Genomic DNA, 27,527 nt, shown 5'->3' with positions numbered 1-27,527 from the left:
CGTGGAGCCTCCTGTCAGCGGAGGCTGGACTCTTCTCAGAGGTCTCATCCCTGCCCGCATCCAGGTGCCCAGGGTGGAGCACCTGGAGGCCAGTTTGGTCTCCACGTTTCTGCATCCCCTCATCCCCTTGGTACAGCTGTTCAGTGGTCCTGGCCCCAGCCAGCGCCCCCGCAGCCCCGCTGTACCACTCTAACCAGACGCGAGGGGAAGATGCAGACCCCAGGTGCTGCACCCACTTCTCCCTGGGGAAAGGGACTGGACCCTGGCGGGAGGGGATGGGAGGGCTTTTAATTTATTTCTCTTTTCTTTTGAGGCTTCCCCTCTCTGAGCCAGTTTTCATTTCCTCCCGGTGGCATTAGCCACTCCCTGCCTCCCACCCCAGACCTGTGCCCACAACCAGGGAGGTGGGCTGGGAGCAAAAGGAGAGGGTGGGACCCAGTTTTGTGCGGTTGATTTTTATTAATTATCTGGATAACAGCAAGAAACCAAGAATAAAGATTGAGAGAGATCTGGGCACTTTCTGGCTGTGTTTGTTAAGGAGTTAAAAAAGCAGTCCTCACCCAGGCGTCTGCCCCAGCGGGCAGACTTGGAGGTGGGCCAAGACAACCTGCCCTCCTCCTGTCTTCAGTTTTCCAAAGTGTCCACTGTTCATTGCTCCTTAGGGGCAGATACCCTTATCTGCAGCTCCCCAGCTGGCCAATCCCAGAGGATTAGTGGATCCAGTTTCTGTATAAATTAGGGGGGCAGGGGCCCTGCAGAAGCACCTTATCTCCGCCGACTGAGGCCTGGGCCCAGGCTGTTGTCCTCACAGGAGCCTGGTTAATGACAAGGGGACAGGCAGACACATTGACTATGGATTCTTGGATGCCTGGAGTGGGCCCTGGACACTGAAGAGATTGACAGTGTCACTTAACAATAAATGGAACCACTGAGTTGGAGACAGGGTACCAGAAGAAGGGGTGGGTAAAGCGTGGAAATCTGGGGAAGGTGTGGGCTGAGTGAGTGCAGGGGAAGGGTTTTGTTTGTTTTTGTTTTTTTGTCTTTTTAGCACCGCACCCACGGCACATGGAGGTTCCCAGGCTAGGGGTCTAATCGGAACTGTAGCTGCCCGCCTAAGTCAGAGCCACAGCAACACGGGATCCGAGCTGCGTCTTCCACCTACACCACAATTCACGGCAATGCCAGATCCTTAACCCACTGAGCGAGGCCAGGGATTGAACCTGCAACCTCATGGTTCCTAATCAGATTTGGTAACCACTGAGCCACGATAGGACCTCTGGGAATGGGTTTTGGAAAATAGAAAACCCAGTGGGGGAAAGGTGTCTGATATGGAGGAGCTAGAGGCTGTTGTTGGGAGATGAGGGTCCCAGCAGAGAGAGGCAAGAGGACTCACAGGCGCCTAGCTTCTCCTCCAGCAGCAGCACCTGGTCACTGAGAGACTCGATCCGGTCGCCCCGGCCCCACAGCTCTGCCACCTGTTCGGGCTGCAGCTCTTCAGGCGGCATGGGCAGCACGGCTCGGACCCAGGCCCCAGCCTGACCTGCCCACTACAAAGGAAGAGGCACCTCAGGGTGTTGGGGATGAGGTCCGCCCCGCTCTGCAGCCTTAACCCCAGACATCTCCGCACACCTGCTCCAGCCGCTCCAGGCGCCCTCGCAGCTCGCGGATCTCCCGCCTCAGAGCACGATCTTCACGTCCAGCTTCCCGAACTGGGACAAAGGAGAGCGAGCATGACCACCGCCCTGGCCCTGACCCCAACGCACTCGGCACGCCCCCTGCTCCCACCCACTCACCAGCCACACTGAGGATGCTGGCACTGGTTGGGGGCTCTGAGGCCCCTTCTGCGCAAGTGCGCCCATCGGGGCCCAGCACCAGGCCGTGGGGGCAGCCACAGGTGAAGCTGCCTGCCGTATTGTGGCACCGGTGAGAGCAGAGAGTGACGCCAGTTCTACATTCATCCACGTCTAGTTACCGGAAAGAGGAGGGGGGCTGAGAGGGCGGGGCGGGAGGTCCCGGCCCCACCCCTGAGGGAGGGCGGGCCGACTCACCCACGTGACAGTGCCTCCCCCCCCAGCCCGGGGCGCACTCGCACTGGTCCGGCCGCACGCAGACGCCTCCGTTTTGGCAGGGCTTGGCGCAGATGGCTGCGGGCGCAGGACGTGGGATTCAGAACCGGGCAGACTGCCTGGCTCCCCAGCCCGGCGGGGCGAACCTCCCACGAGGCCTAGGAAGATCCAACCTCACCTTCATCACAGGTGAGCGCCCCGGGATGCCGCTTTTTCCAGCCCTGGCAGCACACGGCGTGGGTCTGCTGCACTTCTCTCCGCACCTCCCGCCAGGCCACGCGGTAGGTGGTCCTGGAACACAGCGCCGGGCTCTGGACATTGGCACATGGGTCCCGGTCCCGGTTCTTGGGGTTCCTCTTGAGAGACCCCGGAGTCCAGGCTCCCCATCCCTCACCTGTAGGTGCTGCAGACACGCCTTCCAGGGCACAGGGTCAAGTAGGGCTTATATACCGGTTGGCTGTAGGACTCGTTGTAACGGAGTGGAACCACCAGCGTCTGCCTGGAGCAGACCCCCTGACTGCGCCCGTGCCGGAGAAGGTGAGAGACACTGAGTGGGCCAGGCCCTGGAGAGCCAGGAGCCCCCCACTTCCCTTCAGGCTCCACCGAGGCCCACCCTCCCTAGAAATGACAGTCTCACCCCCATTCCGAACTTTGTTTTGCCCCGTGAAGCCCCACCTCCAGCAGGTTTCATGAAGACCTCACCCCTGGCCCTGCCCCCTCTGTTGTCACCTCTCTTTGAAGGAGCCACCCTTGGCCCCCTGGCCTGACATCAGTAGCAGGAGGAATGAGAGTCCACCTAAGAGGGTGTGCAGCTCAGCCCTGGACCCCATGATTCTCCTTAATTCCAGACTCTTCAGCTGCAGGCAAGAAGAGGTTAATGAAGGCCCTTCCCTTCCCCAGATAACTTCTCCAGCTCCAGCTCTTCTAAGAACAATCTGCGGGTGCCCTTTAAGGGGGCCAGGACATTCATTTGCACACTTGCATTGGCCAGGATTGTCTACACCTGCACGTACATTTAACTCACACCACCTTCGTTTAGCACATCACGGTGCCTGCATCATCCGACAAGCACACACCCCGACAACGCTCCCTCCATCTCCCTTCATGACCCTCCTATCTCGAACCTCCTCTCCTCTATCCTCATCTTCTCACCTTCAAAATCTCAGTTCTCATCATGCCACACTTGTGCACAAACCCACACACCCGGAAATCCTACCTTTTTTTTTTTTTTTTTAATTTTATTTTTTTGCTCTTTAGGGCTGCACCCGCGGCATATGGAGGTTCCCAGGCTAGGGGTCTATTTGGAGCTACAGCTGCCAGCCTATGCCACAGGCACAGCAATGCCAGATCTGAGCTGCATCTGCGACCTACACCACAGCTCACGGCAACGCCAGATCCTTAACCTACTGAGCGAGGTCAGGGATCGAACCCGCAACCTCATGGTTCCTAGTCGGATTCTCTTCCGCTGCTCCGCGACAGGAACTCCCAGAAACCCCACCTTAAACATGTTTCTTCTACCCTCACACCCCACAGCACCACTCACCCTGGACCCACTCCCCTCCCCTCCAACACCACCCCCAAATGCACACGCACTCTAAGACTCTGAGTGATCCTACTCTTTCCCCACTGACTTTCTCTCCCCACCTGTCTGTGCCTCTGTCCGGGAGACTTCAGGCCGACCAGCCTCAGCAGTAGCAGCTCAGACTGGTGGGCGGGCTACGAGGGCTGCAAGGGAGAGGAGGGGCGGGCAGACAGAGCCCTCCCATTCCTGTCCCCTCCCGCAAGCCTCCTACACAGTTTGAGCTTGGTCCATTCAGTGGAGGCCAAATCCCGCTACCTTCACCTCCAGCCGAGCAAAGGGCGCCCTAGAAGTCTCGTCTCAACCCTCTGCGGCCCCTTATTTCTGGACCTCTCCCAGATCAGCAGAGGCTGCTGGCTTTATACCGCCAGCAGTACCTCTGGCGCTTGTCCCCTGCCCTTCAACCCAACACAGACCGGGGAACTGGGGGGCAGGCAGAGGCAGAGAACAAAGTGGGTCAGGTCATGGGAGAGAAAGCAAGCTCGCCGAGGAAAGAGAGAAGGGGACATCACAAAGGGGCGAGGGAGGGGGGCTGCCCAGGGCACTGAGGGCAAAATTGCCCCATTTCTTGATGACATTTGTGAGGGCCTTGGGGGGAGGGGGGCAGAGTTGAGTCAGCTGCCGCCCCCCATGCCAGAGCAGACAGGGCCTTATTGTCTCCACCAAGATTCCTTCTCTCAAGGAAGAGGAGGCTCATTGTGCAGCCCCTCACCCAGCTCTGGCCTACAAAGGTCGAAAAGGGGCGCAGCAAATGCCCACCCTGACCCTTAGCCCCCTCGTCTAGCCTGGGGGTGGCTGGCACATTCCACCCATGAGGCTGGGGCTCAAACCACTGGCGCCCTGGGCTCAGCCCCCTATCATAGGCTAGGACAGGAAGAGAATTGTCCACAGCAGGAAAGAACCCGCAGAGAATCAGGAACCCACAGAGAATGGGCATTGAGAGAGCGGAAACACCAAGGGGGTCCCACCCCAGAGCAGTTATCCGGGCACCCAGGCCTCAGGCCCTCCCTCCCCACCCTCCTTGGGGAGCCAGGTCCCCTTCACCTGGAAATGAGTCAAGCCACACTGAGTAAATGATACTTTATTTCCATAAATACAGGAGTGACACCCATTCAAGGGTAGCTAAAAGAGGGGCTGGAGCCTTAAAGAAACGAGGCTTCCAGAGGGCGCCCCAATACTGAGCATAGGGACTGGGGGAATCCCCAAACCTGAGATGGGCCTCGCAGGCCACAGATATTCCCCAACACTGACACTTCAAGAATGGAACTGTCCCCATAGGGGAGCCTCAGAACCCCACTGTCATGGGTGGTCCTTCCTGGGGGTCGGGAGCTCACAACAGGGGAGTTCAGACGGAAAGGGGACATGGGGAAACAGAAGCTAAAAATGTCCTGAGTGGCCTGGAAGGAGACCCCTGTGGTGGGCAGGGGCTGGGTTTGCCTCCTACACAGCCAGAGACGAAGGAGCAGCAGCAGGAGGAGCAGCCCCAAGTTAAAAACCTGATTTCTCACTTCCCAACCTTGGCCTTGGGAGGGTGGGAGAGCACAGTGCAACCCCCCAACTGAGAGGACATGAGATGGAGGAGGCCAGGCCTTGTCATTCACAGAAGAGCAGAGGAAGGGATTCTGGGAGCCCGGGTTGGTGGGGGCAGTGTGGGAGCAATGAGGTTGGTCACAGGCACACCAGGGCCTGACGTCCGAGCTCCCACCTGGTCTCTGGGCTGGGAAGTCCTGGAGGGAATCCGTCAGGAGAGCCAAGGTTCCATGCAGGTCTCATAAAGGGTACGGTTGGAGTGCCAGGCTGTGTGGGAGATCCCAGCCATTGGACACCTCACTATGGCCCCCCGGGCCAAGAGAGTCTTCAACCCAAAAGAATCACGAAGATAAACCTTGAAAGGGGGCGAAGGGGCATGGAAGAAAGACACAGGGAGAGACAAAGTGAGTTCCTGCAGGCGTCCCAGTCCCCCTCCCCACAGGGTGAACCCTTCAGCTGAGGCAGATCGGGCTACAGGCAGGTGGGACAGCGCATGCAGAAAGGGGAAGTAATTCCAGGGGACTCACCAGTTGCTCTTCCATCTCCAAGACCGTCTCATTTGCATCATAGAAACCAAAGAAGCTACAAAGAGATGGGGAGTGAGGGGGAGAAGATCATGAGGCAGGCTGGGGCCATCAGAACCTGATGGCCTACTGGGGTCACAAGGAGGCAACAAGGGCTCTCAAAATGTTTAACTGGGTATCATGCACCTCGTGAGGGGATGCACTGAGGACACAGCATTGCTTCTGCCTATCCCCATCAAATAAGCATAACCTGAATCCAATCACGAGGAAATAGCCAACAGACCCAAACCTAGGAACATTTGATAAAATGGATGGCTCATATGCTTCAAAAATATCAATGTCGGAGTTCCGGTCGTGGCTCAGCAGAAACAAATCCGACTAGTAACCATGAGGTTGCGGGTTCCATCCCTGGCCTTGCTCAGTGGGTTAAGAATCTGGCATTGCCGTGAGCTGTGGTGTAGGTCGCAGATGCAGCTCAGATCTGGCATTGCTGTGGCTGTGGCGTAGCCCCGGCAGCTATAGCTCTGATTAGACCCCTAGCCTGGGAACCTCCGTATGCTGTGGCTGTGGCCCTAAAAAGACAAAAGACAAAAGAAAAAAAAAAAAGATAGAGACTAAAGAAACATGACAACCAAATGCAACACATGATCCTGGATTGGATGTTGCACAGGATTTTTTTTGTATGAGGACAATGCGGGGGGGGGAGCTTTTTAAATTAATTTGACCTCAGTCTACAGAAATTCTGTTTATTTTGACTTTATAATATTAGGAAACAACTAAAACACGAAATTTTAGAAAACATCAGAAAGGACACACAGTATAGTAAATAATTATTAGTCAAATCATGACCAGAAAGCCCCTATCGTTTCTCCCTGCAAATGTGTGAGTCTATTTTGGAAGCCTGCTTGCAATGCAGAATTCCAGTAAGCTGAAGTGGCATTATAACCAAACTTAATATGCGTTTATAGTTATTATAGTTATTGATGTTACTTTTTTTTTTTTTTTTTTTTTTGGTCTTTTTGCTATTTCTTGGGCTGCTCCTATGGCATATGGAGGTTCCCAGGCTAGGGGTTGAATCGGAGCTGTAGCCACTGGCCCACGCCACAGCCACAGCAACGTGGCATCCGAGCCGCGTCTGCAACCTACACCACAGCTCACGGCAACGCCGGATCGTTAACCCACTGAGCAAGGGCAGGGACCGAACCCGCAACCTCATGGTTCCTAGTCGGATTCGTTAACCACTGTGCCACGATGGGAACTCCTGACATTACTTTTTACAAAAATAATAGAATCGGGCAGTTGGGAACATTTGAATAAGGTCTACCAAGTACTGTATCGATGTTAATTTCCCAATTTTGAGAATTGTGGATATGTAAAAGAATGTCCTATACAGAGGAAATAGATGCTGACATACTGAAGCTTTAAGGGTAAAGAGACATCATGTCTGCAACCTACTCTCAAATGGCTCACACACATGTTCAGAGAAATACATACAGAAAGGAAGAGAAAGGAAAGGAAGCTAATGTAAACTTGGTAAAATGTTCACATTTGGAAATCTAGGTGAAGAGCATATAAAATTCTTTGTACTACCTTGGTAATTTATTTATTTATTTATTTATTTTTATCTTTTCCTAGGGCTGAACCTGTGGCATATGGAGGTTCCCAGGCTAGGGGTCTAATCAGAGCTATAGCTGCCGGCCTACACCACAGCTCATGGCAATGCTGGATCCTTAACCCATTGAGCAAGGCCAGGGATTGAACCTGCAACCTCATGGTTCCTAGTCAGATTTGTTAACCACTGAGCCACGATGAGAACTCCAGTAATTTCTTAAGAATAAAATTATTTCAGGAGTTCCCGTGTTGGCTAAGCGGTTAACGAACCCAACTAGCATCCAGGAAGACATGGGTTCTATCCCTGGCCTTGCTCGGTGGGTTACGGATCCAGTGTTGCTGTGAGCTGTAGTGTAGGTCGTGGATGCACCTCGGATCCCGAGTTGCTGTGGCGTCGGCCGGCAGCTATAGCCTGGGAACCTCCATATGCCATGCGTATGGCCCTAAAAAGACAAAATAAAATAATAAAATATTGGTATTTAAAAAAATGAAATTTCAAAGTAAAATGTCTTAAGAGTTCCCATTGTGGCTCATAGGGTTAAGAACCTGACTAGTATCCATGAGGATGCGGGTGCAATCCCTGATCTCATTCAGTGTGTTAAAGATCCAGTGTTCAGCAAGCTGTGGCATAGGTCACAGGTACGGCTCAGATCGGCATTGCTGTGGCATAGGCTGGCAGCGGCAGCTCCAATTTGACCCCTAGCCTGGAACTTCCTTATGCCGAAGGAGCAGCCATAAAAGAAAAAAAAAATTTTTTTTTTTTTTTATTTGGGTCTTTTTGCCATTTCTTGGGCCGCTCCCACGGCATATGGAGGTTCCCAGGCTAGGGGTCGAATCGGAGCTGTAGCAGCCAGCCTACGCCAGAGCCACAGCAACGCAGGATCCGAGCCGCGTCTGCGACCTACACCCCAGCTCACGGCAACGCCGGATCGTTAACCCACTGGGCAAGGGCAGGGATCGAACCTGCAACCTCATGGTTCCTAGTCAGATTTGTTAACCACTGCGCCACGACGGGAACTCCAAAAAAAAAATTTAAAAATAAAAAGGCTTAATGTTTTCTGTTTGTTTTGTTTTGTTTTGAGCCACAGCCACACCAGATCCTTAATCCACTGAGTGAGGCCAGGGATCAAGCCCACATCTTCATGGATACTAGTCAGGGTCCTAACCCCCTCCACAACAGGAACTTATGGCCTTAACATTTTTAAAGTTAAGAATATTTAACTGGCATTGGGCACTGAGTGGACCCTGGCCATGAATAGCTGAACAAATAACATTTGTTATTAACAAGAGTGTTAAGTCCAATGGGCCTTGGGAAAAAAGGAGAGGCCACTCCCCTAGTTTTAGAGCAACAACAAAGGCTTTGGGGTGATTTCCGTGGACTAGGTAAGGCTGCCCCCAGTAAATGGTACAGCAAGAGCAACACAGAGGTAAAGCCTGGGCAGGACATGGGGATGTTGGGTTGGAGGCCTGGAGGCCATTGGTTCTTTTTGTTTTTGGTTTTTAGGGCCGTAGCGACGGCATATGGAGGTCCCAGGCTAGGGGTCAAATCGGAACTGTAGCTGCCGGCCTACGCCACAGCCACAGCAACATCAGATCCGAGCCCTGTCTGTGACTTACACCATAGCTCACGACAACGCTGGATCCTTAACCCACTGAGCAGGCCAGGGATCGAACCTGCAACCTCATGGTTCCTAGTTGGATTCGTTTCTGCTGCGCCCCGACAGGAACTCCTGGAGGCCATTGTTGAAGGGTTAGATTTCACAAGGCACAGGAGAGCAAGAGGGGCACAAAGACATGGATTTGAACTCCAGCCCTGCCACACACTCCCCCCTGTGTGTGGTGGATCATGTTGCTTTTCTTCTTTGTCCTGTGTAAGAATAGCTCCTTTGTAGAAAGGAAGGAAAACTGTGGTTAAGTCGTCTGCCTGACTCCACTACTCTCTAACTCTATGAATGTAGGCAAGTTATTTAATCTCTTTGTACTTAAGTTTCTTTATATGTCAAAAGAGGATAATAGTATTACTCTGTAGGCTTGTTGTGAGGATTAAATGAGCTTATTTGAAAAGTACTTAGAATAATGGCTTGGGACATAAAAGGTGCTATATAACTTTGAGATACTATTATCTTCAGAGGATTGTAGTAGATGTGAAATGAGATAAAAATAAAGCCCATCACAAACAATTATAAGGCATGTTACTCCTTCACTCAAAACCCTCTAGGAGTTTTGTGGTGCAACAGAAATGAACTGACTAGAAACCGTGGGATTGTGGGTTCGATCCCTGGCCTCGCTCAGTGGGTTAAGGATCCAGCGTTGCCATGAACTGTGGTGTAGGTTGCAGAAGAGGCTTGGATCCTGCATTGCTCTGGCTGTGGTGTAGGCCGGCAGCTGTAGCTCCAATTAGACCCCTAGCCTGGGAACCTCCATATGCCACAGGTGCGGCCCTAAAAAGCAAAAAAAAAAAAAACAAAAAAAACAAAAAACAACCCTCCAATGTGTTCCTCTCTCACTCAGAATAAAAGAAATCGGGCCAGGGAGAGGCAGGAATGAGGGAGTTATTACCATTCCTTAAACAGTGAGGGGTTTCAGTTTGGGAAGAAGAAAAAAGTTCTGGAGATGGTGGAGAAGGTTACACCAGAATGTGAATGGACCTGAAGCCACCTAACTCTACACTGAAAAATGGTAAATTTTATGTGTATTTTATGGTTTGGGTTTTTTTTTTTTTTTTTTTTTTTTGGTCTTTTTTAGGGCTGCACCCGTGGCACATGGAAGTTCCCACGCTAAGGGGTCAAACTGGAGCTGTAGCTGCTGATCTACACCACAGCGACAGCAACGCCAGATCTGAACCATACCTGAGACCTACACCACAGCTCATGGCAACGCCGATCCTTAACCCACTGAGCAAGGCCAGGGATTGAACCCGAATCCTCATGGATACTAGTCATGCGTTAACAGCTGAGCCACAAAGGGAATTCCAAATTTTATGTACATTTCAGAAAAAAACAAACAAAGGCCTTACTGTGTCACATAGAGGCTCTCTGTGAGTTCCCGTTACAGCTCAGAGGGTTAAGAATCTGACTAGTATCCATGAGGATGCAGGTTCGATCCCTGGCCCCATCCAGTGGGTTAAAGGATCCAGTGATGCGGTATAGGTCGCAGACATGGCTCAGATCTGGCGTTGTTGTGGCTGTGGCATAGGCCAGTAGCTACAGCTCCAATTTGACCCCTAGCCTGGGAACTTTCGCATGCTGAGGGAATGGCCCTAAAAAAAAAAAGAAAAAAAGAAAAACAGGCCATCTGTAATTGGCTCCTTGCTATCTCTTTCACCTCCTCTCCCACCCTCTCCCCAGCTCCCTGCACTCTAGCCACATGGGCCTCCTTATTCTTCACATCTGCCCCAGGGCCTTTGCAGGTACTACTCTTTTTCCTGGGCTGTGTCCCCCAGATTGTTGCATGGCTCCTTTGCTCACTTCCTTCAGTCTTTGCAACTCTTCCAGGACTCTCTGGCCACTACCTAAAATAGGTGCCAGTCATCCTCTAAGCCCTTACCCTGCTTTATTTTATCACCACCTGACATACATATTGATACTTTTCTTTTTTTTATGGCCACACTTGTGGCACATGGAAGTTCCCAGGCTAAGGGTTGAATCAGAACTGCAGCCGCCAGCCTATACCACAGCCACAGCAATGCCAAATCCGAGCCACATCTGCAATTGCATCTGCTTGTGGCAATGCCGGATTCTTAGCTTACAGCGTGAGGCCAGGGATTGAACCTGCATCCTCATGGCTACTACATCAGGTCCTTGACCCACTGAGCCACAACAGGAACTCCCACATTTACATTTACTATCTGTCTCTCTCTCTTTTTTTTTTAGGGCCTCACCCTCGGCATATGCAAGTTCCCAGGCAAGGGGTTGAATTGGAGCTGTAGCTGCTGGCCTACACCGCAGCCACAGCAACACAGGATCCAAGCCTCATTTGCGACCTACACCATAGCTCACGGCAACGCCAGATCCTTAACCCACTCGGCAAAGCCAGGGAAAAAGAGTAGCATCTGCAAAGTGCTCATGGATCCCAGTCAGGTTAGTTACTGCTGAGCCACTCTGGGAACTCCCCTATTTACATTTATTATCTGTTTCCCCCACTGGAATGTAAGATAAGTAATAACATGGATTTCTCTTTCATTTACTGCTTACCCCCAGGGCCCAGAACAGGGCCTGGGCACACAGTGCTCAGTGAGTATTTGTTGAGTGATTAAAGCAGATCTGGTGACATTTCAGATCAGAGGCAGGCACACAGTGCCATGGAGCCAGGGATTTTCCAGGAGTAGGAGAGAGGGGACAAGGCTGGAGGCTATTTCAGGAGTCCGGTTAAGTAAAAGAGGTGGTGGGAAATGTGATTCAATGGCATGGACACACATTTTGTACCCATGTCAATTTCCTGGTTTTGATACTGTGCTATAGTAGTTACATAGGATGCAACCATTGGGGGGAACTGGACAAAGGAGACACAGGACCTTTCTAAACTATCTTTGCAACTTCCTGTGAATTTGTAAATATTTCAAAGTTAAAAGTTTTTCCAGGAGTTCCTGTTGTGGCTCAGCAAAAATGAACCTGACTAGTATCCATGAGGATGTGGATTCTATCCCTGGCCTCGCTCTGTAGGTTAAGGATCCAGCTTTGCCGTGAGCTGTGGAGTAGGTCGCAGACAAGACTGGGATCTGTGTTGCTGTGGCTGTGGTGTACGCCAGCAGCTGCAGCTCGGATTCGAACCCTAGCTTAGGAGCTTCAAGATGCTGTACCTGGGCCCCTTAAAGAAAGAAAGAAAAGGTTTTTCCAAAGGGGGCATGGTAGGGATGGAGAGGAAGCAGAGTCAGCAGGGCTTATCGACTGGCTAGATACAAGAGGTTGGGAGATGACTCCCAGGTCTTGGTCTTGGGTGGCAAGAGGGATGGTGAGGGTGTTCCCTGAACAACAGGAGGAACAGGCTAGTTTTAGAAATGAGATAAAGATTGGTGGGGGCTGGGGGTGTCCTTAGCCAATCTTCATACAGTCCCTTATTACCTGGACTGCCAGGGGGTAATGACACCATCATCAGGGCCCCCAATCAGCACCAGGCGGCCCACACGAAGAAAGTTCTTCCGCCAAGCTGCAGGATGGGAAGAAGAGAGCCTGAGTCAGTCACCAGGGTCAGGCCACGCTGGAGAGGGGAACATGGGGGGTGGGGGGCAGGGGTCAGAGAAGCAGAAAAGGAGACCTCTGTAGGAGCCTGGGCTCTTACCAGTAGCATTGGGATGGTCTCTTTCCCCATTGATCAGGGCCAGAAAACTGCTGGCATTGAGGTACAAGTCATCATGATGGGGGTCTGGGGACAAAGAGCAGGTGGAAAGATTGTCAGAGAAGCAGGGCGAGGAGGCAAGACCAGACAGAGGATGGGAGACCCATCAGGAGGCTAGAGTAATAGACGGAGTGACTAGTAATATAATGGTAGTAATAATAATAATTTTAAACATGATAGCAAACATCTTTTCCTACACCTATTAAGAGCCAGATGCTTTTCAAAGCACATTATGTTTATTTATCTTTGGGAATTCTCTTGTGGTGCAGCAGGTTAAGGATACAGCATGGTCACTGCAGCAGCCCAGGTTGCTGCTGTGGTGCAGGTTTGATTCCCTGGCCCAGGAACTTCCAAATGTCGTGTGATGCGGCCAAAACAAGATTTTTTAATTTAACCCTCATAACCACTCTATGTACTATATTATTATTTTACAGATAGGGAAAACCGAGTCACAGAAAGGTTGAGTAACTTGCCCAAAGTCATCCAGCAGGGCAAGCCTTCAAACTCAAGTAGTCTGGACCCAGCATCCACGGTCTTTAAAACTATACCAGGCGTTTGCAAGCTATGACTCATTAGCTAAAGCCACTTCACTGCTTCTTTCTGTAAATAAATTTTTCTTTTTTGCTTTTTAGGGCCACACCTGCAGCATATGGAAGTTCCCAGGCTAGGGGTCATATCAGAGCTACAGTTGCCAGCCTACACCACAGCCACGACAACGCTGGATCCACTCTGCATCTGCAACCTACACCACAGCTCACAGCAACACCAGATCACTGACCCACGGAGCAAGGCCAGGGACTTGAACCCTCATCCACATGGATGCTCATCAGATTTGTTTCTGCTGCACCACAACGGGAACTCCTGTAAGTAAATTTTTACTGGAACACAGACACACTAATTCACTTACATATGGTCTATGGCTGCTCTCTCAGTACTGTGGTACCACACTGTGGCAATACATGGGTTGTGACAGAAACTATATGGCCTGCAAAACCAAAAATGTTTCCTATCTGGCCCTTTAAGGGTAAAGTCTGCCAACCCCTGCAACAGATCATAGTCTCTGCTCTCTAAAATGATACACATGAAACATTTGGTTTCTGTTCTTTCTTTTCCTTTTCTTTTTTCTTTTTTAAATTGGCTGCACCTGGGAGTTCCTGTTGTGGCACAGTGGAAATGAATCCGACTAGGAAACATGAGGTTGCGTATTCAGTCCCTGGCCTTGCTGTCTTGCAGATGTGGCTCGGATCATGTGTGGCTGTGGCTGTGGCTGTGGCTGTGGCTGTGGCTGTGGCTGTGGTGTAGGCCGGTGGCTACAGCCTGATTGGACCCCTAGCCTGGGAACCTCCATAGGCCACGGGTGCGGCCCTAAAAAGACAAAAGACAAAATAAATAAATAAATAAATAGGCTGCACCCGTGGCATGAGGAAGTTCTAGACCAGGGATCAGACCTGCCACACAGTGGTGCCCCAAGCTGCTGCAGTGACAATGCCAGGTCCTTAACCTACTGTGCCACAAGAGAACTCCACACATAAAGTATTTTGGGTTTTTCTGTTGGTTTGTTTTTTTGGGTTTTTTTTGCTTTTTAGGGCTGCACCCGTGGCATAGGAAGCTCCCAGGCTAGGGGTCAAATCGGAGGTGTAGCCAATGGCCTATACCACAGCCATGCCAGTTCCTTAACCCACTGAGCGAGGCCAGAGATCACACCCACGGCCTCATGGATACTAGTTGAGTTCGTTACCACTGAACCATAACGGAACTCCTATTTTGAACAGTGCCTGTTCACATAGTAAGTGCTCAATAAATGCAAGTTATCATTACTATTGCTGCTGGTCATGGCAGAGGTAGGAGCAGCAGGCCCACCCTCCAGGATGCCCTTTCCATTGTTCCATGAAGGCCCCAGTTCGGCATGCCCTACTCACCGTGCCAGTAATTGCAGATGGAGAATTCCTGGCCCCAGGGGCTATAGCAGATCCGGTAGAGGTTAGACCTCATGGAGGTAGGGAATAGCCACTTCAAATAGTCCGTGTCTGGCAAGAGAACAGCAGTGCCAAGTGGCCCCAAACTTTGTGCCCTCAAAACTCAGGGCCCCCCTATGGAGCCCACAGTGCCCACTTACCTCCATACTGTCCCATCTGTGGAGAGGAGAGAGAGATGAAAGAGTCCACATTGTGTTCATCCATCACAGAGAGCAGTGCCCGGCACACCAGGCCCCCTGCAGGCAGAACACGACATTGGGCAGGGACTTGGGGACAGCCAGGCCAAGAGTCCCCCCACTCCGCACCCTCCCCCACACACATTATGGACATAAAGGAAACCAAGGCCCAGAGCAGACCACACACCTTGGGTCAAAAGCTCCCACATGGTGTGAGTGACAGAGCCAGAATTTGATTCTGGGTCTTTGGACTAACTCTAGGCTGCTTTTTACTGTCCCCATATCCCTTATGTCATGGGGAAAGAAAGGGACAGCAGTGCAGGAAGCCTCCCTCCCACTCAGGACACACACAGAGGTAAGACCCAGGTGCTAAGGGAAGTCAGAAAGGGAGGGCTCAAGTACTGGGCCCCTGGCTGAAGCAGTGTAGTTCAGAAAAGGGAACACCAGGCAGGGTCGCTCTGATAAGGATCAAGCCTCAGACAGGGCTTAGGAGTTGGGGTGGGGGGGTGCCTACCCTGCGAGTAGCAGATGAGATGCACCCCTTGAGGGGCCTTTGCCATGATGGGGGCCACAGCCTCTCGGAACCCTTGCACCTGTTCCCACAGGGGCCGCAAACTCTCTCTCCCATCGAAGAGATCAAGCACTGTCACCACAGTTCCGGGATGTGTCTGTGGGAAGGGGGCACTGCTGCAAGCGGGGACGGACTGCAAAGCCCGGACGTCCACACCGTCCCCTGGCCAGCGCCCGCATGCCTATCGTGCCCTGCTAGAACCAGGGCCCTCGTCCCCCAACTTTCTCCACGCCACCACCAGCTCCCCGAGGAAGCCCAGCTTTCAGTTCCTCATTCTCCTTTCCCAGTCACTGTGGACGCCTCCAACGCCCACAACCCGGTGTCCCCTGCCAGACCTCGTTGATGTATTCCAGCAGGTGGCGGAAGCTGTACGAGCTGTCAAAGAGCCCATGCACCACGATGACCGGCTTGTAGGAAACCCGGTGGGGCGCAGGGGCTGCCGGCAGTAGCAGCAAGAGCAGGAATGGCAACAGAAGCAGGAATCCCGCCGGTGGGAGCCGCAGCCCTTGGAGCCCCAGCATGCTGCCGCCTGAAAAGAGGGCGATGAGGGCCTGTGAGAGAGATGACAACACCCCCTTCCCTACGGAACAGACGCCGGCAATCCAGCATCCGTCGCCCGTTCCCATGCTAGGTCCTAGTCGCAAAATATCTTTCACTCCAGTCCTCTCCCCGCAAACACACCCCCCTACAACGTAGTAGACGCACCAATGCGCACCCAAGCCCCGCCCCCAACTCAGCGGGGACTCGGTCCCTAGGCCCAGGGTCTTCCTAAAGCATCGTCCCAGCCGTACAAGACCGAGGTTTTGCAAAAGAGACCCCAGAGCAGCAGCGCGGGACCCCAGGAGGGTGCAAACTCCCACCTGGCCTGGGTCCGTGAGCCTCTCTCCGCCCGCTGTTTACCTCCCCCTAGCTTGGAACGCACGTGGGGGAGGGGAAGGGTGTAAGGAGACCGCGCGCAGGGGAATGACGGATGGGAGATGGGTGGCTGCTCGGGGTCGCGCTTAGCCGTCACGTCCGGGGCTTTCCCTAGCAACCGTACCAGCGTCCCCCGCAACGCAGGCCCGAGACAGGAGGGGCAATGGGACAATCCATTGCGCCCTAGAGCGGGGGGGGGGGAAATAGGCGGAGCGAACCATTTAGACTGGTGGGGAGAGAAAAAAGCGGCGAACAAGCTGGGAATTGAGAGAAGGCCTCTTCGGGCCCTGCGGCAGCAGCGACCTAAGGATCCCATTTCCCGGCCTTGATTAGCCCTAGTTCCCAAATTCAGGCGTCCGGCTGCGCATCAGAACACGAAGTTCTCTTTCCCCAGGGAGGCGCTGGGGAAACAGTCTGGAGGAGCAGTCCGCATTTCGCCGTCCGCCAGTTGAGGGCTGGTTAGCCCAGGCAGACCCAGCCCCCAGCCCCTTCCCACCCGCCCCAGGTCTGCGTCTTACAACTCTTCATCCTGAAGTGCTTGTAGCGCCCTTGTCTCCAGAGACGAGGAGAGTCCTCGAGGCCTCTCGGGGTAAAGTGTGGCTTGGCTCAAGTTCTCCTACCCTACTCCACTCCGCTGCCCCTCTACGACCCACCCCCCAAGGGGCGGAGGGCCCCTGGGGCAGCTCTGACTCAAGCTCGCGTGGTTTTCGGACCAGTCTTTCAACTTGAGCGACCCCCAAACCTCGTCCCGGACTTGGAGCTCTTTGTGGGCGGCTCCTTACTCAGACCCTCCCACTCGGTCGGGACTTCTGAACTCCAGGCGTCCTGCACCTTTGCCCCTGTAGCCCCGCCCGATACCCAGGTGCCGGGTTAGGGCTTTTACTTAGCATTTAAAGACTTTTTCCTTGATAAAAAGAATTTCGCAGCTCCTCTGAATTCTTGCCTCTGTTCACTTTGCGTCTGAAGTCTCTCCTCAGATGCCAAACCAAACTGCATCCTCAGTTGTGTAGACTGAGGTTAGGGCAGCCGTAGGGGGTTAGGGGCGTTAGAAACCAAAACGATCGGCATGCAGCCGCGATCTAAATCTCTGGCGCCTGGGGCTGGCCCAGGCTAAGCGCCTCCGTCACAGCTCTGTAGTCTTCGCCTGGACTCAGCTTGAGAGAGCGACTGCCTCTGGCGGGGGCTGGAATGTCTAAAGGGGGAAGGTGGGGTGGGTAACAATGATTCCTGGCTCTGTTTTTGCAAAGAGCCCAACTCTGGTAAAGCTCGTAGACTGCTGATCTTCACCTCCCCTCCCCACGTACACGCTCCCGAGTTGCAATAAGCAAAATGAAAAGACTGCAATTACTGCGGTGCCCCCAGGTCGACTCAGACGGTGGCGCTGCGACTTGGCGGGGGTGGTGGGTGGACAGGATTTAAGGAATGGATCTGAACACGGAGGGCCCTGGAAACCCTAAGAAACACGATAAGCAAAGGGGAAAAGGAAATCAAGCATATATTCCCAAACCAAGCTTCCTAAAACGAGTGGTTGATTCTCCCACTCCTCCCAAAACTCTTCAGCTCTTTCACCCTGGAGCAAGACGGTAGCCACGTATCTCCCCAAGCTTCCTCTCCGTCCTCCCTCCCCCACCCCCACCGTACAACCGGCTCTACTACCTCAGAGGTGCCCTGGACCAGAGTCTCTCAATTTACCTCCCAATTCATCCCAGGCCAGGGTGGCTGGTTGAGGTCACAACCCTGGGAACTTTCAGGCCATTGCTGGTCTCAATTCTGCACGCGATTCTCTCGCATATGGTTCTCTCTCCTACGGAGGGGAAAACCAGGGCTAAGGACTTGGGAAGAGATCCTGAGGTCTTATAGGGAAGCTCAGGAGGGGGAGGCCTGACCGATGAACCAGATCCAGAGGGAACTGAGGTATTGAATCCACTGAGCACCTACTCGCTTCCTCCCACAGTATAATCACTACAGCCAGTCTTGGAGGGGAGGACTCTAGAGAGTTCTTTCTCCTTCCTTCCTTCTCTTAGTACCACCCGCCTTGCCTGGTCTTGCTTGCCTCCCTGTTTCCATGACAACTCCAAAGGAGCCCAAACTGGGGGCTTGAATGCCGGGGTGAGAGGAGGAGAGACATAATCCAAAAGCGGAGAGAGACCGAGTGGGGGTACATCTGAGAGGCTCCCCCTCCCGTCTCGGTCCCTTTAAGCTCCCCCCCTCCCTGCTTTTCCTCCGCCCCCCGCCGCCACTGTCTCCATCTCTCCATCTCTGCGCTGCTGCCGGCTGCGCAATCTGCGCACCCAGCTCCGGTGCTAGCCAGGGACCCCGACTCCAGACTCCAGCTGCACGGATCCTGTCCCAGCGAGATCGCAGGCATGTCATCTGAAAAGTCAGGTAGAAAACAACAACAAACCCTCCTGCCCTCTCCACTGTCTCCTGACTCCCCCCCCTTTAACCCTCCCTAGCGGATGGTTCTGTTTCATTCCCCTTCTATCCAGCTCTCCACTCACTCCCAACCCCCCTCTTCTTTCTCTAACCCTCCGTCCTCTTCCCTTCCTCCTGCCAGTCTCAGCCTCTGTCCCTTGCCAACAACATGGGTAGGGAGGCAGGTTGAGAGGGTGAGGGAAGTATAAGAGTGGCTTAGCATCAGCCAGGTACTGCATGGATAGCATCATTGCAAGTGACAGATGGACAGATGACACTGGCTCACATGGAGACATCCAGAAGAGAAATAAGGAGAGATGATCAGATGGGGGTTGTCAGGGGAATTAAATCCAGAGGACTCTTCTTTAATCTGCCCTAAAAGAGGTACTGAGATTCCCAGAGACTAGGGCACCCCTCCCCACTGAAGGAATGGTAGAATGGAACATGTTACCCTACATGTGTTTATACAACTGTTGAACTGAGCCCATGTTAACACAGTGTTGCATGTCTACACATGTGCACGCACAGGACCAGCTCAGATAGGCAAGCCCAAAGGCAGTCATAAGCCAAGGAGGCTAGGAGATTGGGTCTGCAGGTTAAAGCTGGTGCCCACTGCTGAAGAAGGGAGAGAAGCAGGAGAGTTATGACCTCAAAACTAGATTGAAAAGAAGAGGGGGGGGTGAGGGGGTGATGGCCTAGATACAACACTTCTCCTGCCCCAAGAATGAGAGACGGCTTCTCACCCATCTCCTCTCTGTCTCTCCCATTATCTTTCTCCATCTCTGACCCTCTGTGTCTCCCCCTACCCCTCCTATTTCATCTGTCTGTCTTAACTGACCCCTTCCCCTCGCCTCTGCTCACTGCCCCCAGGCCTCCCCGACTCAGTCCCTCACACCTCCCCACCACCCTACAATGCCCCCCAGCCTCCGGCTGAACCTCCCGCCCCGCCCCCACAGGCAGCCCCTTCCTCGCACCATCACCATCATCACCACTACCACCAGTCCGGCACCGCCACGCTCCCGCGCTTAGGGGCAGGGGGCCTGGCTTCCGGGGCCACCGCTCAGCGTGGTCCCTCGTCCTCTGCCACCTTGCCAAGGCCCCCACACCATGCTCCGCCCGGCCCCGCCGCCGGGGCGCCCCCACCCGGCTGCGCCACCTTGCCCCGCATGCCACCCGACCCTTACCTGCAGGAGACTCGCTTTGAGGGCCCACTGCCCCCGCCACCGCCCGCCGCCGCCGCCCCGTCCCCGCCGGCGCCCTCTCATACTGCCCAGGCCCCGGGCTTCGTGGTGCCCACGCACACGGGAGCGGTGGGCACGCTGCCGCTGGGGGGCTACGTAGCTCCCGGCTACCCCTTGCAGCTGCAGCCTTGCACTGCCTACGTGCCAGTCTACCCGGTGGGCACGGTGAGTATGGGGCAGACAGGGCCGGGGGGAGGGAGGGGGGGTGGGGAAACGATGGAACAAGGACCTGGAATTGGGGACACACTAGGGGCTGGGGACCAGACGGTATTCTGGGACCAAGGGAGAGGTGGGACTAGGGAAAGGCCTGGGAGTGACTGGTGGTCGGTTGGCGTCAAAGACCAGGGTCTGGGAGGGGAAATAGGCTCAAAGTGCAGAGGAGATTTGAAAGGAGGAAACAACCTTCTTTCTCTGCCAGATGTGAAAAGTTGGTGGGCTCGGAGAGGGTTATGAGTGACCTCCTCTTCCTACAACCTTCTTTCCACAGCCCTATGCTGGCGGGACCCCGGGGGGAACGGGAGTAACCTCCACGCTCCCCCCGCCGCCCCAGGGCCCAGGGCTGGCCCTGCTGGAGCCCAGGCGCCCGCCTCACGACTACATGCCCATCGCAGTGCTGACCACCATCTGCTGCTTCTGGCCCACGGGCATCATTGCCATCTTCAAGGCAGTGCAGGTGTGTGTGTGGGGGGGAGGCAGAGTATGCAGAGGGGGGTTCACTAGATATTTCTTATTCCCAGAGAGTGCTGGACGTTATGGGAAGCATCTTAGAGGGAGGGTAGGGCTTGCAGCCAAGGTAGCAGCTCTCTGATTCGCTCTCCCCTACCCTCCCCTGCAGGTGCGCACGGCCTTGGCCCGCGGAGACATGGTGTCAGCCGAGATCGCTTCCCGAGAGGCCCGGAACTTCTCCTTCATCTCCCTGGCGGTGGGCATAGCAGCCATGGTGCTCTGTACCATCCTCACGGTAGTCATCATCATTGCTGCGCAGCACCACGAGAACTACTGGGATCCGTAAGGACACCCCTGGCCCAGCCCCACCCTGCGCCCCTCGACCGCCCAAGCGCGTTTTGCCGTCAAGCCCGGGATCCAATGGGGCGCCCGACACATCTGCTTCTGGGGCCACCGGACTTCGTTACATCCTAAACTAGGCCTCCACGGAAACTCTCGCCTTGCGAGCACGCTCCGAATCCAGTTCCTCAGGAACCCTGCCAAAACCCACACTAATAGGGCCTCCGCTTCCTGGGAATCCCCGCCAAAAGCCGAGCCCTCAGTCGCTCCAGGCCCACACCCCCTCTAAATGCAGCGCCCCCAGCCGCGCTCCCTCGGCCACTGCTCCCCCAGCCTGGAGATGGGTCCCTAAAGCCCCGCCTCCTCTATAGGCTCCGCCCCGGCTCTGACAAAACCCCGCCTCCAGGTCGGCAGGCTCCGCCTTCTTTTCTTCCCTGCGGGGTGATTCAGTCCGGTGATTGGGTTTGTGGCGCCAGGTCTCACCTCCATACCGATAGACTCCTCCCCTTCTTCTGGCTCAAGAGCCGAGTCTCAGCGTAGCCATGCCCCCACGCTCACTCCGGGTTTTTTTGAGTACAGTTCCATCTCTCTTCCACCCCATCCCTGCCTATTTTCTTGCTAATCTCAGAGCTTCTACCTACATTTGATTTTTGGGGGAATGAGATTTGGGAGGTTCGCAGTTTATGAACCTTCACCATGAGATGAAGAGGACATCCCCTTCTCTGTAAATACTCCCTTTCTCCGATCCCAACTCCTGGGCAGCCGGGCAGGAGGGAACCCAGGGTACAAACCTCCCAAGGTCGGGAGGAAGCCGGCCGCTCCCAACTCCCCTCGATAGTTCCCTCCTTGTTCTGACCTGTGTGTGAGTGTGTGTGTGTGTGAATTTCTGAAAGACAATATTAAATAGACTACGTGGATGTCATCCGCAATTCCAGAAACTGCAGCCTTACAAAGGCCCTGCTCTTTTGGTTTCCCTTTTCACCTCCCCTCATTTACTCGTCCGGGGGGCAGGGAGGCAAAGAAAACTGACAGAAACAAAAGTGAGAAGAGAGAGATTCCCAGGATACCAGAGAGACCCGCACAAATATGGGAGGGGCTCTCTGGGGATCCTACTGGGGATCCATCCATCTAACCGAGCACACCTTTTCCACTCCCTACCAGACTGGGCTTAGGGCTTTGCAGAGGAAGCATTTACAAACAGACCTGGGGCTTTAACCCCCAAACTCGAGGAAGTCGGGAAGAAGAAGGTAGACTATATTGAAAAAGTTGGCAGGAATAGGGTGGCAGGGCCAGGCAGAAGATGCCAACTGGCCACAGCTGTTCCTGCTTGCAGGCTGGAGGGTGACAGACAGCTTGGATTAGAGCCCTGCTTGGTGTGTTGTACCAGGCAGGCAAAGGGGACAAAGAGCCACTGGGAGTCTGTTTCAGTCCATTCGGGCTGCTCTAACAAAAATACCACCACTGAGTGGCTTATAAAGAACAGAAATTGACTCAAATTCTGAGATCAGGGTGCCCATTCTGTCAAGTGCGAACCCTCTTCTGGATTCTAGATTTCCTCATTTGGCAGAAGGGGCTAGGGAGCTCTGTGGGGTCTCTCTCATAAGAGTACTAATCCCCTTCAAGAGGGCTCTACTCTCAAGACAGAAGTACCTCCCAAAGGCCCAGTCTCCTAACACCATTGTGTCGCACATCAGGATTTCAACATATGAATTGGGATGGGAGGGAAACAAAAATGGTCTGACCACAGCAGAGCACCAGGAAGGAGGCCAATAAATCTATCTGGGGCTAGTGGCCCTCTCCTAACCTGAGGTCAACCGGGAGACCTCTTGGGGAGAGGGAGGTGGCACAAGGAGAGGACTTGGTATCTTCAGTTGTACACCTGCAGGATAGAGTCCTATCCTGAATTCCATGCAGGATGCTGGTGAGACATCTTCCCAATGGCAGGTGTGAACAGTGAAATCATGAAGTTTATAACCTAGAAAGAAAACCATGCACTGAGATCGGAAGGAGACGTGGAATGAGGATGGGTTGGAGTATGGAAATCATGGGTTCTCCTTTGGACGTTTCAGGTTGAATATACCTTCCTTACCAAACTTCTCGAAAAAAACTTACATTTGCAGCTTGCGCTTCCTCACCACCTACTCACTTTTCCCCCTTTAAATAGGGTCTATTGTTGTCAGAAATGTCTTTCTTCCATACCCACTGCTTCTTCACCTTTGGAAATGCTCCCTTTCCCTACTCTACTGCAACGATTCTTTCAATAAGTACACAATGACCAAAAGTTACCGGGAATAAAATCAATGGCATTTTCACAGTACTCTGCCTCTTTGAAACTTTCCCTGTTTGTCCTTGGTCCTGGATTCCAGGGTGAGGCACTTACTCTCTCCTCCCCCTCTGCTACACATGCACCTCAAGTCTCCTCTCTTGTTTTTTTCTTCTCCCTTGTTTTTTTTCTCCCTACCTTAAGTGTCTTGTTTTTTTTCTCCCTTGCCTTAAGTGTCTATATCTGAGTTTTGTTTCCTTCTCTGAGAATCTCCCTTGAAAACCTCATCCACTCCAAATTCAGACATTATTTGTAACCAAATGCTTCTCTGCTATAGACCGAATGTTTGTGTTCCCCTAAAATTTATACGTTGAAGCCTAATCCCCAATGTGATGGTGGGGCCTTTGGGAGGTGACTAGGTCTTGAGGGTAGTTCCCCGTGAATGGGATCAGCACCATCCCCAGAGATGCTCCCTTACCCCTTCCACCATGTGAGGACATAGCTAGAAGAAGGCTGGCTTTGGACCAGAAGGAACTCTCCGCAGACACTGAATCTGCCAGCACCTTGATCTTGGACTTGGCCTCCAGGACTGTGAGAAATCAATGTGTGTTGTTTATAAGACAGCCAGTTTACCGTATTCTGTTACAGAAGACTGAGTTGACTAAGACATTCTTCAACCTATGTATTTACAGGGAGACATTTTTCTGGTTTCTGTGGAAAATGGCCACATGGGCAATACTGCTGGTCCTCTAAACGTAGCATGTTCCAAAGCAGACTGATGAAATGACACTGAAAACATGCTTCCCTACCTCTGTGGGTGGCGCCATTTCCCCAATGCCCTTATCCAAAAACTTGATGCCTCCTCCATCTCCTCCCCACCTTTATTTTTGGTGAGCTATCAAGCCCAGTCAATACTACCATCGCGGAGTTCCCATGGTGGCACAGCTGAAATGAATCCGACCAGGAACCATGAGGTTGCAGGTTCGATCCCTGGCCTCGCTCAGTGGGTTAAAGATCTGGCATTGCCGTGAGTTGTGGTGTAGGTTGAAGACGTGGCTGGAATCTGGCATTGCTTTGGCTGTGGTGTAGGCCAGCAGCTGTAGCTCCAATTTGACCCCTAGCCTGGGAACTTCCATATGCCAAGAGTGTGACCCTAAAAAAGAAAAAGAAAAAAAATACTACCATGACAACATCTTCTGAATCTGTAACTTTCCCCCAACTCTTGCTGGAAAAATGACCTCATCTAGGAGTATTGCCACAGCTCCCCTAACAGGTCTCCCTCTTTCCTAACTCTCCCCTCTCCCAAGTCTCCCTTGACATTGCTGTGAGGTTATCCTCCTTAAACACACTTCTCATAAAACTTCAGTGCTCCAAAGCCCTTCAAGATTTCCCCCACTGATGGACCTGCTGTATAGCACAGGGAACTCTACCCAGTGTTCTGTGATAATCCATATGGAAAAAGAATTTGAAAGAGAATGGATGTGTGTATTTGTGTAACTGAATCACTTTGTTGTACAGCAGAAATGATCACAACTTGTAAATCAACTCTACTTCAATAAAACCTTTAAACATGGCAAACAGAAGATATCCATTGCTCACTCAACTATTTACAAAATTTTAATCTGGCCTTCCACTCCTTCATTAATTTAAAATCATCCAGCTTTCTTTGGAACCGAACTATGTTATTCATCATTCCCCCTCCCCAGGTCCTTACCCAGCTGTTCTCAAATCTTGCACGTCTTTTGCCAATCTCTGCCTGTTACAAACCAAATGGTTTGCTGCTTGTCATGTGTTTCAGACCACATTTAAGCTTTTTCTCATGATGCTCTCCCTCCCTTCATATCTGCTTCTCCACTTGGCCAAAATATCCTCTCCTTCAAGGCCCAGATCAATTCGTCCCTCCACTCAAGCAAGAAGGAATTTCTGGGAGTTCCCATTGTGGCACAGCAGAAATGAACCTGCCTAGCATCCATGAGGATTCGGATTTGATCCCTGGCCTCGATCTATGGGTCAGGGATCCTGCATTGCTCTGGCTGTGGTGTAAGCTGGCAGCTGCAGCTCCAGTTCGACCCCTAGCCTGGGAACTTCCATATGCTGTAGGTACAGCCCTAAAAGGCAGAAAAAAAAAAAAAGAGGAAGAAGGGGGAGGAGGAGGAGGAATATCTTTTTACTAAGAGATTGGGTTGGACTAAAGCCTAAAGCGGTGGTTTTCTAAACATAGCTCCAGACATTCCTTGGAGCAATGATTCTCACCCCTGGCTGTATGTTATAGTCACCTGGGGAGCATTTAAAAATCCCAAAGCCCAGGTTGCATCCTAGACCAATTAAATCACAACCTCTTGGGACTCAGGCATCAATATTTTTTAAGACATTCCCAGGTGATTCCAAAAGGCAGCTAAGGTTAGGAATCACAGGCTTAGAAGCACTTTAGGGACCACCATGAAAAGGAGAGGCCAAAAGTATGTGGTGAGGCTTTAACCAGAGCAACTCTTTTGTTGCTGTTTGTTTTTTTTTTGTTTTGTTTTGTTTTTGCTTTTTAGGGCTGCACCTGTGGCATATGGATGTCTCCAGGCTAGGGATGGAATAGAAGCTAGAGTTGCCAGCCTACACCACAGCCACAGCAACGCAGGATCCGAGCCTTGTCTGAGACCTATACCACAGCTCATGGCAAGGCCGGATCCCCAACCCACTGAGTGAGGCCAGGGATTGAACACGAATTCTCATGGATAGTTGGATTCATTTCCGCTGTGCCACGACAGGAACTCCTATCTTGGATGATATCCAAGCCACAGTTTCAACCTACACCAGCTCCTTTTTTCTTTTTTTTTTTTCTTTTTTTCTTTTTTTCTTTTTGCCTTTTCTAGGGCCACTCCCGTGGCATAAGGAGGTTCCCAGGCTAGGGATCTAATCAGAGCTGTAGCCGCTGGTCTACACCACAGTCACAGCAACTCGGGATCTGAGTTGTGTCTGTGACCTACACCACAGCTCATGGGAACCCCGGATCCTTAACCCACTGAGCAAGGCCAAGGATTGGACCTGCGTCCTTATGAATCCTAGTTGTGTTCATTACCCCACAACAGGAACTCCTATTGGTTGATTTTTATTGCCTATTAGCTTCACTAGAATATAAGCTATGGGCTTTTTTCCACTGCTTTATTCCCAGAATCTAGCACAGTGCTTGGCATAGAGGAGGCACTCAGTAAAGATTTGCTGAATGACTGAATAAATAGCTTATGGAGTTCTGTGTGAGGGAAAATGAGGTTATACCTGATACTTAGAGCAACGTCTGGGATTGCGGTCATAATGCATGGTCAGGGGTCGGGAAAGAGCTCTTATAATTAAACACTTCACTGTGGGAAAGGCTGCCTTTCACTTCCTCATCCTGCCTGGAAACCCTGCCCATAGTGGAAGCACAAGCAAATGGTTTGGGAGCAGAGAGGAGAGAAGAACTATTTTGACATAAATCCCAGCAGAACTAAAAGCCAGAAACCACCAAAGCTAAGCAGAAGGGAAAATTTATTTAGCCTTTGAAAAGCTAGAATTTTTGTCTCTTATGCTGATGATAAATGGCAAGAGTAAGCGCAGCATATGGTTCCATGTGGTGAGTATGGAACGCAGGGGAATGTGAGGGTGTAAAAACTTCCAACCGGCTTGATGCCTGGTGACAGGGCAGCACGAACAGGAATAGTCTGGGAAAGCTGAGTCTGACGAGCCGGAGATGAACCAGGCCGGCGCAAAGGGGCTTTCCTTTCCTTACATCTCCTGACTTCTGCTGCTTCCTCCAACTGCAACAAATTCGTTCAATCTCTACATGTCAAAATCGGGGGAGTTCCTGCTGTGGTGCAATGGCATTGGCAGCATCACGGGTTCGATCCCCAGCCCAGCACAGTGGGTTAAAGGAAATGCAGCTGCGGTGTGGGTCACAACTGTGGCTTGGATCTGATCCCTGGCCCAGGAACTCCATATGCCTCGGGGTGGCCAAAAAAGAGAAAAAAAAATTATGGTCATCCTCCAAGGCACAAATCAACCATTTGGAGTCCTTTTAAGGTCACTCGCAGTTGGAAATAAATCCCGGCCACATATCACTTTTGCCCTTGTATCTGGACTTTATTTTTTAAACTATGACTCTTTACTTTTGTTGGACAATTGATGGGTCATTCTGTATTTATCTCCATGTCTCACTGACTAATTCTGAGTACTCAGTAAGGATCACTGAATGGATAAGAAAAGAATTGTTAACCTGAAAACCGGGTTTACCTCTTGGTGGTTTTGAGCCAAAAGATACACCTAAGCCAAAGAACGGGAGAAGGAGGCATTTATT

General features: G+C 52.3%; 3 protein-coding genes across 10 annotated transcripts; 1 reads left to right on the top strand and 2 right to left on the bottom strand.

Annotated features, from left to right (window-relative positions):
- Positions 285-4,289, bottom strand: EGFL8 (EGF like domain multiple 8). Of its 5 annotated transcripts, NM_001123111.1 has the most exons (9): positions 3,711-3,756; positions 2,796-2,923; positions 2,461-2,583; positions 2,245-2,357; positions 2,049-2,144; positions 1,794-1,964; positions 1,630-1,709; positions 1,394-1,547; positions 440-815 (listed from the first exon to the last, which is right to left on the bottom strand). In NM_001123111.1, exons 2-9 carry the CDS (start codon positions 2,894-2,896, stop codon positions 766-768), a joined length of 888 nt encoding a protein of 295 aa, NP_001116583.1. In that variant the 5' UTR covers positions 2,897-2,923; positions 3,711-3,756; the 3' UTR covers positions 440-765. The 5 variants fall into 5 exon arrangements, with proteins under 5 accessions (XP_020953622.1, NP_001116583.1, XP_013833105.1 ...); XM_021097963.1 differs by lacking the exon at positions 2,049-2,144 and having other exon boundaries at positions 285-815; positions 3,711-4,285; XM_021097962.1 differs by lacking the exons at positions 440-815; positions 3,711-3,756 and adding an exon at positions 3,904-4,288 and having other exon boundaries at positions 1,207-1,547.
- On the bottom strand, positions 4,711-17,083 carry PPT2 (palmitoyl-protein thioesterase 2). Of its 4 annotated transcripts, none has more exons than XM_005665821.3 (9): positions 16,228-16,643; positions 15,703-15,896; positions 15,311-15,464; positions 14,761-14,856; positions 14,564-14,671; positions 12,588-12,671; positions 12,371-12,455; positions 5,703-5,757; positions 4,711-5,530 (listed from the first exon to the last, which is right to left on the bottom strand). In XM_005665821.3, exons 2-9 carry the CDS (start codon positions 15,886-15,888, stop codon positions 5,387-5,389), a joined length of 912 nt encoding a protein of 303 aa, XP_005665878.1. In that variant the 5' UTR covers positions 15,889-15,896; positions 16,228-16,643; the 3' UTR covers positions 4,711-5,386.
- Positions 18,526-21,861, top strand: PRRT1 (proline rich transmembrane protein 1). The gene is given in 4 exon segments (NM_001123170.1): positions 18,526-18,667; positions 19,568-20,103; positions 20,426-20,611; positions 20,774-21,861. Coding segments are annotated over 4 exon segments (918 nt in total). The 5' UTR covers positions 18,526-18,648; the 3' UTR covers positions 20,951-21,861.

Source organism: Sus scrofa, chromosome 7 (genome assembly GCF_000003025.6).
Source record: "Sus scrofa isolate TJ Tabasco breed Duroc chromosome 7, Sscrofa11.1, whole genome shotgun sequence".
Lineage (NCBI taxonomy): Eukaryota > Metazoa > Chordata > Mammalia > Artiodactyla > Suidae > Sus > Sus scrofa.
This window is presented reverse-complemented; position numbering and strand designations above follow the sequence as displayed.

Excerpts from the sequence above, each read along its gene's own strand:
- EGFL8 (XM_021097962.1), bottom strand. The coding sequence starts at position 2,896 with ATGGGGTCCAGGGCTGAGCTGCACACCCTCTTAGGTGGACTCTCATTC. Across the intron at positions 2,145-2,244 it reads GGCGCTCACCTGTGATGAAG|CCATCTGCGCCAAGCCCTGC; the intron begins GTGAGGTTGGAT and ends CTGCGCCCGCAG. Across the intron at positions 1,710-1,793 it reads CAGCATCCTCAGTGTGGCTG|TTCGGGAAGCTGGACGTGAA; the intron begins GTGAGTGGGTGG and ends CCTTTGTCCCAG.
- PPT2 (XM_005665821.3), bottom strand. The coding sequence starts at position 15,888 with ATGCTGGGGCTCCAAGGGCTGCGGCTCCCACCGGCGGGATTCCTGCTT. Across the intron at positions 14,857-15,310 it reads TCTCATCTGCTACTCGCAGG|GGGGCCTGGTGTGCCGGGCA; the intron begins GTAGGCACCCCC and ends TTCTGCCTGCAG. Across the intron at positions 14,672-14,760 it reads ACAGATGGGACAGTATGGAG|ACACGGACTATTTGAAGTGG; the intron begins GTAAGTGGGCAC and ends TTCTCTTGCCAG.